General features: G+C 30.4%; 1 protein-coding gene across 1 annotated transcript in view; it reads right to left on the bottom strand.

Annotated features, from left to right (window-relative positions):
- Positions 1-1,163: 1,163 nt before the first annotated feature.
- The window catches only part of LOC139869059 (uncharacterized), a 32,047-nt gene continuing 23,485 nt past the window's right edge, over positions 1,164-9,725 (bottom strand). Inside the window, exons 2-3 of the mRNA XM_071857388.1 lie at positions 2,098-2,195; positions 1,164-2,032 (exon numbers count right to left, since the gene is read on the bottom strand). Coding sequence (XP_071713489.1) covers positions 1,164-2,032; positions 2,098-2,195 — 967 coding nt within the window. The remainder of the gene's footprint in view (positions 2,033-2,097; positions 2,196-9,725) is intronic.

Raw genomic sequence — 9,725 nt, 5'->3', positions numbered from 1 at the left:
ATAATAAAATTATTAATATTAACATTTATAATGCAGGTAAGGTTATTAGTATAACTTTTATATTTTAACTTGTAATTAGATTTAATATGTAGAATTTATATCTTATTAACTATCTAATAATTAATAAGTATGTTATATATCCTATGACAACATTTATTAGATATTGAATATTTATATAATTTATAAAATATAATACCAATTATTAATAGGAATCATATACATAAACATATAGTTTCATAATAATATCTTATACATGTTTATATATATTCGTTTTAATTGTACTCAATTATTTGGTTTTTATTTTTACATTTTTTAATTCTAATTAAATTAAAGTGTATTTTTATTTATGAAAAATTTTATATATAATACTTTTATTTATATAAATATATATACATTTTTATTTACAGACAATAGTTCGTGAATCGTCGGGAATAGTCAAAGGTCAAATGGTTTCATGTAAACTGTTCCAAAAATTTAGAGATTCAACTTTACAGACTTTGCTTATCATGTCGAAATCATATAAGATTAAATTTAAATTTAGTCAGAAATTCCCGGGTCATCACAAGCAAAAGAACATATAATGATCAATTATTTAAATATTGTCATCACATAAAGGGCATCTAACGGAATCCAAGTCGATACCTCTTTTTTCAAATCCGGTTTGAATTGGGATCCGTCTATTTATCATTGCGTCCTTATTAACCTAGGTTCAAGACTTGAGATCCACCATGTTTCTTTTTCATCTTCTTTCTTATCCTTTTAAAATCTTTTACTTCGATTATTACTCCTTATGTTTTTTTCTTTAATTTATAATATAATTTTCTATCAAATATTCTTTTATATTTTTTCCTTATAAGAGTGCTCCCAATGGAGACATGTCTCCAGCTTAGTCCTCAGCGCCACATCATCACTTTTTTCACACTTCCTTCTCAGGACTAAACTCACGACTAAACACTCTTAACCATGACACTCCTTCCTTCTTCTTTTTTTAATTTTTAATTTTTTTATTTTTTCAAAAATAATATTAATTTAGTTATATATATTATAAATAATAAATATGTAATAACATAAAACTAAAATTTCATTGATAAAAAAAAAAAACATTACAAATAATTAAAATTAAAACATAGAATTTAAAATAAAATTACATAAACACTTAATAATTATTCTTCTTCGTCTTCGTCATCGTTAACGTGTGAAGGTCCCACCTCATCTTGATTGTTTGGATTTCTTATTGGATCATGTCGAATTCGATAATTAGGTGGAAGATTATAAACGTGTTCTACTAGCATATCTCGTAGTAGTCGATGAATGCCCCCATCTCTTAATTTCGCGTCTGCCCGGATATGCGCGTCAACCCTTTCTTGGAATGTTCCTTGTGCACGTCGAATCGGACGATAATTCTCTTCAAGTCCACAAAATGCACGGCCGTTGTCCTCGGTTATCATATTATTTAATATCACACATGTTAACATAATCCTTCTAATTTTTCGGATATAATATGGTCTTGCCGGATGCTGAACAATCGTCCATCGACCTTGTACTATTCTAAATGCTCGTTCAATATCTTTTCTTGCAGATTCTTGATACTTTTTGAACTTTGATTGTTTTAGATCAATCAGATTTCTGAATGACTTAACTAGTGTGGACCATTCCGGGTAAATTCCATCCGCCAAATAATAACCCTTATCAAACGTACACCCATTCAGCGTAAACGTGTACGGTGGAGCCTCGCCGGCTAATAAGTCGTTAAACAAATCAGATTGATTAAGTACATGGATATCATTATTTGATCCCGCAGTACCAAAGAAAGCGTACCAAAACCATCCATCATAAGATGCTACCGCTTCAAGCATAATTGACGGGTAACCATGGTCACCTCGTGTATAATGACCCTTCCAACGTGCAGGACAATTTCTCCATCTCCAATGCATACAATCGATGCTTCCTAACATCTCCGGAAATCCATGTATTTGAGCATGTTTAGTGGTCAAACGTTGCACATCTTGTGCAGTTGGTTTTCTCAAATATTCTGTTGCGTACAAGTGAAAAATACATTTGCAAAATTTATTTAAACAATCATATGTGTTTGTTCACCTATATGCAAATACTCGTCAAAAAGATCGACCATCGCAGCATACGCTAGTTGACGTATGGCTGATGTTACTTTTTTAACAATATTAAAACCAAGTAGCCTACAAGCATCACGTCTTTGATGAAAATAAGTAAAATACTCAGGAATCGGGGTTTGGAAAAATTCATTATACCTTGACATATACGAAGAAACAAAGGTTTGTGCATTCGATAACATCTACGAAAATAATCTTCGAAAAAGGTACAATTGTCGGAAAAATAATCATTCCATAAATCTTTTGCACAGCCTTCACGATCTCTATATAAATATCTTCTCGTTGCCCTTGGAATGGGTTCAACTTCTTCATCGTCATTTAACTCATCTAAATGATCAACTCTTGTGATATCTTCAAGCGCTCGATTATTTGTGGTATTCAAGATCGTTAATATCAAATTTATATCCGGATCGGAATTTGGGTTATTTGGATTCATATTAATATATAAAGTGATTGATAATTTGAGATAGATTTGATGTTTAGTATGAAATGTATGTGAATGAGATGTGTGTGTATGAAATTGAAGGAAATATGTGTGTATTTATAGAGTTTAAAAAAGAAAAGAAAAATATATTAATCTCCAATGGCCAAAAATTTGAAAGTTGGAGTCTATTTCCCTTCAAATCTTGCGTCCACAAAAATGACCAAAAAGCACGAAGTTGAACACGATCGGCTGGACAGCAGCCTGGGTGGTTTACTGCCAACGGCGCCCATCAGGGCGGTGGCCTGGGCGGGTTGGTGGACGGCAACGTTGGGAGTCCTCTAAGAGAGCTCCCAATGGAGTAATTCCTACACTTTAGTCCAGGTCCGCCACATTAGCGCCACCTCAGCACTTCCTTCGCAGGACTAACCCAGGACTAAACACTCCCAACAATGACACTCATTCTTTCCATTAATTAATTAAATGTACAAGTTTGAAAGCAAAAAGTACCACATGTATATACATGTCTTTCGTCCAGACTTATGATTTAAAAGGACTTAAACAAGGACTAAGAGCTGGACTAAAGCCTAGACTAGAGGCTGGACACCTTGCTGCCATTGGTGTCCTCCTGGACTAGACCCTGGGCGGAGTGGAGGGCGTAATCGTTGGGAGTTCTCTAATTAATTTTAAACAAGTATTGTGCCAGCCCGCTACGCTGGGCCCAATTGCTATTTAGTCCAAGGCTGTTCAAAAAAGGGAAAAAAAAGTTGTTGCATAGGTTCAAACTTAAAACCTACAGCTCAACAGGTCAAAGCGCAAACCAATCAGTCTACCGGAAGAAAAGTTGAAAGCAACGGGGAACAGTGCTTCACAATAGTTTTAACCCTCAATTTTGAAGTAATTACGATTTTGGAGTAATTGAATAGTGGCCATTTTCAATTGAATATATATATATATATATATATATAATATAATATAATTTGAATGTGTACTACAAGCTTTTTTAGGAAAATATTATCGCTTTTTTTATAACTTGACGATAATAATGTTTTTGTTAAGTGTAATATTGTTTATTTATTATCCAAACAATTAAATAATATTTGTATAAACAAATATTTATGGGCACATGTGAAAATAATTAACGAAATGATATTTATTAAATTTTATACTAGTCAATTCTATATTCTATACTAGTGGGCAATGCCCGTGCGTTGCACGGCTTGCTTCAAATTTTAATATTTTAAAATTTATGTATCGAATCGTTAGTGAGCAAGAGTTGACAACCATAAAAAAAGATAAAAACCACTATCAAAGAAAGCGCACTCATATATACATATATTAATAAAACTACACGCAAATCAAATGTACATCTTTAAGTGAATTGTAAACAATTATCAAAAAAAGATAAAAATTACGTAAAATAAGATAAAAATTTATTCCACACCAATTACATCTTAATGAAATACATACACACACACACACACACACACACACACACACACACATATATATATATATATATAATGCTAATGTGATGGATGGATGTTTGACATTGAAAGAACAAATTATTCATGATGACGATGATGATGAATAACTAACGTTTATAAAACTCTATCAATTACTTCAATTGTAAAGTATGACTAACTTTGAAATGAAAAATGAGTATTTCACAATTGAAAATGGGTATTTATAGATAACAATGTATCAAAGTAGTTAACTATTTAATATAAGAAAATGAAAAGATTAAAACTAATATATTTATTATAAGAAAAATGAAAGGCTTGAAACTTGAAACTTTTCTATTTATTATAGAAAAAATGAAAGGTTAAAAATTAGATATTTAATAAAATGAAAAATAAAAGAAACTAATTAGCATAATAAACATTTAACAAATTTAACTTATGTCACAGATAATACGATTATTTCATTAATTACATTTTCATTATGCTAATAGCTTAATGATGAAAGATGATCAACCACAATAGTCACATATACCAATTCTTTAGTTTTAGGATTATATCTATTTCATTACCCAATTATAAAAGGTAATATGCTATGAATGTTGATAATGCTAAAAACGAACATATATTTCATAGCATTATTCCTCAAGAAAGACAAGCTTTTAGTTGCAATTGTTCTATTTAAAAGTGATATTCGTTTAAATAATAAAAGGTGAAGACAAAAGACAGATTCGACGAATTGAAGACGCAAACGACCAAAAAGCTCAAAAGTACAAAATACAATCAAAGTGGTTCCAATTATTGATAAGAAACGTCTCGAAATTACAAGAGTACAAGATTCAAAACGCAAAGTACAAGATATTAAATTGTACGCAAGGACGTTTGAAAATCCAGAACTGGGACATGAGTCAACTCTCAACGCTCGACGCAACGGACTAAAAATTACGAGTCAACTATGCACATAAATATAATATAATATTTAAATAATTCCTAAAAATTATTTATATATTATATTTATATAAAAATCCGTCGGCAAGAAAGGAGCCAAAATGGAGTGAGTTGGAATTTCAAACTCCGCGACTTACGGAGTTTGAAGAAGAGAAATACCGCGACTCGCGGAGCCCCAATTTCAAAAACTGCCTATAAAAGCAAACGCAGTTTGATCGTAAAAATCATCAATATATCAATCTCTCTATCTATATACGTAGTATATATTTATATTTATATTTTAATTCTAATTTTAATTTTAATTTTAATTCTAATAATAAGGGTATGTTAGCGAATGTTGTAAGGGTGTAAGTCGAAATTCTGTCCGTGTAACGCTATGCTATTTTTAATCATTGTAAGTTATGTTCAACCTTTTTACATTAATGTCTCGTAGCTAAGTTATTATTATGCTTATTTAATCCAAAGTAATCATGATGTTGGGCTAAAAATATTAAAATTGGGTAATTGGGCTTTGTACCATAATTGGGGTTTGGACAAAAGAACGACACTTGTGGAAATTAGACTATGGGCTATTAATGGGCTTTATATTTGTTTAACTAAATGATAGTTTGTTAATTTTAATATAAAGATTTACAATTGGACGTCCCTATAAATAACCATATACACTCAATCGGACACGATGGGCGGGGTATTTATATGTACGAATAATCGTTCATTTAACCGGATACGGGAATGGATTAATAGCCACTAGAATTATTAAAACAGGGGTGAAATTATGTACAAGGACACTTGGCATAATTGATAACAAAGTATTAAAACCTTGGGTTACACTCAGTCGGCATCCTGGTGTAATTATTAAACAAAGTATTAAAATCTTGTTACAGTTTAAGTTCCCAATTAGTTAGAATATTTGACTTCGGGTATAAGGATAATTTGACGAGGACACTCGCACTTTATATTTATGACTGATGGACTGTTATGGACAAAAACCAGACGGACATATTAAATAATCCAGGACAAAGGATAATTAACCCATGGGCATAAAACTAAAATCAACACGTTAAACATCATGATTACGGAAGTTTAAATAAGCATAATTCTTTTATCTCATATTTAATTTCCTTTATTTTATATTTAATTGCACTTCTAATTATCGCACTTTTATTTATTGTTATTGTATTTAATTGCACTTTTAATTATCGTACTTTTTAATTATCGCAAGTTTATTTTATCGCACTTTTATTTATCGCAATTTCATTATCGTTATTTACTTTACGCTTTAAATTAAGTCTTGTATTTATTTTTAATATTTTACATTTAGGTTTTAACTGCGACTAAAGTTTTAAAATCGACAAACCGGTCATTAAACGGTAAAAACCTACCCTTTTAAAATAATAATATTACTTATATATATATATTCATATTTTTATAAATTAAACTAATATAGCGTTAAGCTTTGATTAAAAGATTTTCCCTGTGGAACGAACCGGACTTACTAAAAACTACACTACTGTACGATTAGGTACACTGCCTATAAGTATTGTAGCAAAGTTTAAGTATATCCATTCAATAAATAAATAAATATCTTGTGTAAAATTGTATCGTATTTAATAGTATTTCCTGCTAAAATTTAATAGTATTTTATACCCCTTAGCTTTAACTATCAAGTATTTTTGGCGCCGATGCCGGGGACAATCTAGCTTAAAAGCCGGAAGCGCAACGCTAATAAATATATAAAAAAAAAATATTTTTAGTTTACTTTTATAAAAAGACGTTTTTTTTTAAAATACGTTTTAAATATTCAAAAACATAAAAAGAAAAACAAAAATATAAATATTTTTAAGAGTTTGTTAAATATTTAAGTTTTATAAAGTTTCTTTATTTTTATTTTATAAAAAATATAAGTTTTATTTAAATATTTTGTGTTTATTTAAAATATAAATTTTTTTTTAAAGAAAACCGAAAATATATATATATATATATATATATATATATATATATATATATATATATATATATATATAAATCTAGTTTTAAGATTTTTATTTATAAAATTATAAAGTATTTCTATTTTTAATTTAGTTTTTAAATATAAGTTTTTATTATATAAATATTTTTATTTAAACAGAAAAATAAAACAGAAAAAAAAAATAAAAAAAAAACTGAAACGAACGATTTTTGTCCTGCACCTGATCTGAAATTTGAAACCCCGCGACTTGCAGAGTTTTTCAGCTTCTAGAACCGCGACTCGCGGAGCCGTCTGACACGGGCCACACAGAAGCCCTAATTCGCATTAATTACGGATAATTATTAATTATAATTAATTTTAAACCCTAATTAGGTTTAGATTTTAATATTATTTAGTTTTACTTTTTATTTAATTTGTATTTTAGTTTATTTAGATTATTTAAATTACAAAATTAATAGTTTTATAAAATAAATAATATAAAAATAATATTTTTATAAAAATTGTACTTTTTACAACTTTTAGTATATTTTTATATTTTGTTTTTTTTAATTGTTTTAGCGTAATATTTGTGTTTTTCGTTCATATTTAGTTTTAAGCATAGTTTTTGCCATAGTTATTTTTACTTCTAGATTTTTAGGCCTTGCCGTAAAATCCCTTAAGTACTTTTTCTTTAGACTAAGATTTAGGTGCTTTAGAATTTTGCGACACCTTTTTAAGTTTTAATACTTTTTTAAGATATTGCCATTTGGGATATAGTTTTACTTGTAAGCTTTAATATTTTTAGACACCTTTTACCTATGTATCAATTATCATTCCAATTAGTAATCTCAATTTGCGATTATAATTTTAAGTTAGTGATAGTAATAAGGTTGGGTTAGTCGAGTTTTTTTTTTTTTTTAAGTTTTATAGTCAATTTTTTTTTTCTTCTTTCTTATTTTTCGACGCCTTTTATTTTTCAACCCTTTTTATTTTTCGACCTTTTTCGACGAGCTCTTTTTCTTTCTTATTTCTCGTCATTCTAGTTTTTAGGACTTAGAATTTTTTCTACTTCTTATCTATACTTCTTAAAATTACGAAAATTTATTTTAAGTGGTTAAATTGATAGACATCAAAATTTTCTGGTTCGTAGTAATAGTTGGATTTGTACGTGGACCGGGTTATTGGAGCCAAACAGTCCTCAATTATATTGAGACCAAACGAATCCTGCCCCTCTGCTGCATCTTTTGGCTATTCGAAACGTGGGCAAAATCAGAAAAGTCTATTAATTGGATAACTTATATAATTTTTCTTTCCTTTTTAAAAACTAATAGGATATTCAGTGAATGCACCGAGCAAGACGTTCACCACCTTTTGTACGTTCACGACCTGTAACTAGATCAAGACATTTAGCAAATATTACCGCCGTTGATTTTTCTTTAGAATCGTCATCCAGTCGACCAAGTACTCCAATTCAAATTTCCGATAATCCATTTTTTGAACCCGACCTCACAATTGAGAATCCGGAGAATATTCAGGGACGATTCATAGATCCTGAACCATTAAATTTTCCTCCGGAACCACCAATCATTCAAACAGAGATTGTTGAGGAACGAACCATTAAATCAGAATCCTCTAGTGATTCAGATTCAACAAATTCAATTATGGAGAATCTAGAACCTTTAAGTATGAAAGACCGAATGAGAGCTAAACGTACTGGCCAAGGTCACACACTTACTCATCCAGACATTAATGCGCCAGATTATGAAATCAAAGGACAAATTCTACATATGGTGACTAATCAATGCCAATTTAGTGGTGCGCCGAAGGAAGATCCAAACGAACATCTTCGTACCTTTAATAGGATCGGCACACTATTTAAAATAAGATAAGTGGAGGATGAACAGATATATCTCATGTTATTTCCCCGGACTTTAAAGGGAGAAGCCAAAGATTGGTTGGAATCGTTACCTGAAGGGGCGATTGATACATGGGACGTTTTAGTTGAAAAATTTCTTAGACAATTCTTTCCGGCATCTAAAGCCGTAAGACTTCAAGCAGAAATTGTTACGTTTACACAGAAACCAAATGAAACTCTATATGAGGCGTGGACAAGATTTGGAAAGTTATTAAGAGGATGTCCGCAACATGGTTTAGACACCTGTCAAATAGTACAAATATTCTACCAAGGATGCGACATCACTACAAGGAAAGACATCGATATAGCAGCTGGTGGTTCTATTATGAAGAAACCCGAAACTGATGCTTATAAAATTATTGATAACACTGCTTCCCACTCACATGAGTGGCACCAAGAAAAAGATATCGTTAGATCATCTAAAGCAGCTAGAGCCAATTCTAGCCATGACTTAGATTCCATTTCCGCAAAGATAGATGCTGTCGAGAGACGAATGGAAAAGATGACTAAGGATATTCACTCAATACGAATTAGTTGTGAGCAGTGTGGAGGACCACATTTGACAAAAGATTGTCTCAGTATTGAACTAACAACGGAACAAAGAGAGAATATTTCATACATAAACCAAAGGCCTGAAAATAATTATCAGAATAATTATCAACCGCCAAGACCTATTTACAATCAAAATCAGAACTATAACCGAAATATTCCATACAACAACCAACAAGGTCCTAGCAATCAACAAGTATCCAATAATACTTACAACCAGCAAAGACCTAATTTTCAAAACAAACCACCACAAACCGATGATAAAAAGCCGAATTTAGAAGATATGATGACGAAGCTAGTTGAAACTCAAACGCAGTTTTTCACATCTCAAAACAAACTAATGAACAAAATGCTC

The sequence above is a fragment of the Rutidosis leptorrhynchoides genome, chromosome 9 (assembly GCF_046630445.1).
Source record: "Rutidosis leptorrhynchoides isolate AG116_Rl617_1_P2 chromosome 9, CSIRO_AGI_Rlap_v1, whole genome shotgun sequence".
In the NCBI taxonomy this organism is placed as follows: domain Eukaryota; kingdom Viridiplantae; phylum Streptophyta; class Magnoliopsida; order Asterales; family Asteraceae; genus Rutidosis; species Rutidosis leptorrhynchoides.
The sequence above is the reverse complement of the archived record's forward strand: the minus strand, read 5'-3'. Positions and strand labels throughout refer to the sequence as shown.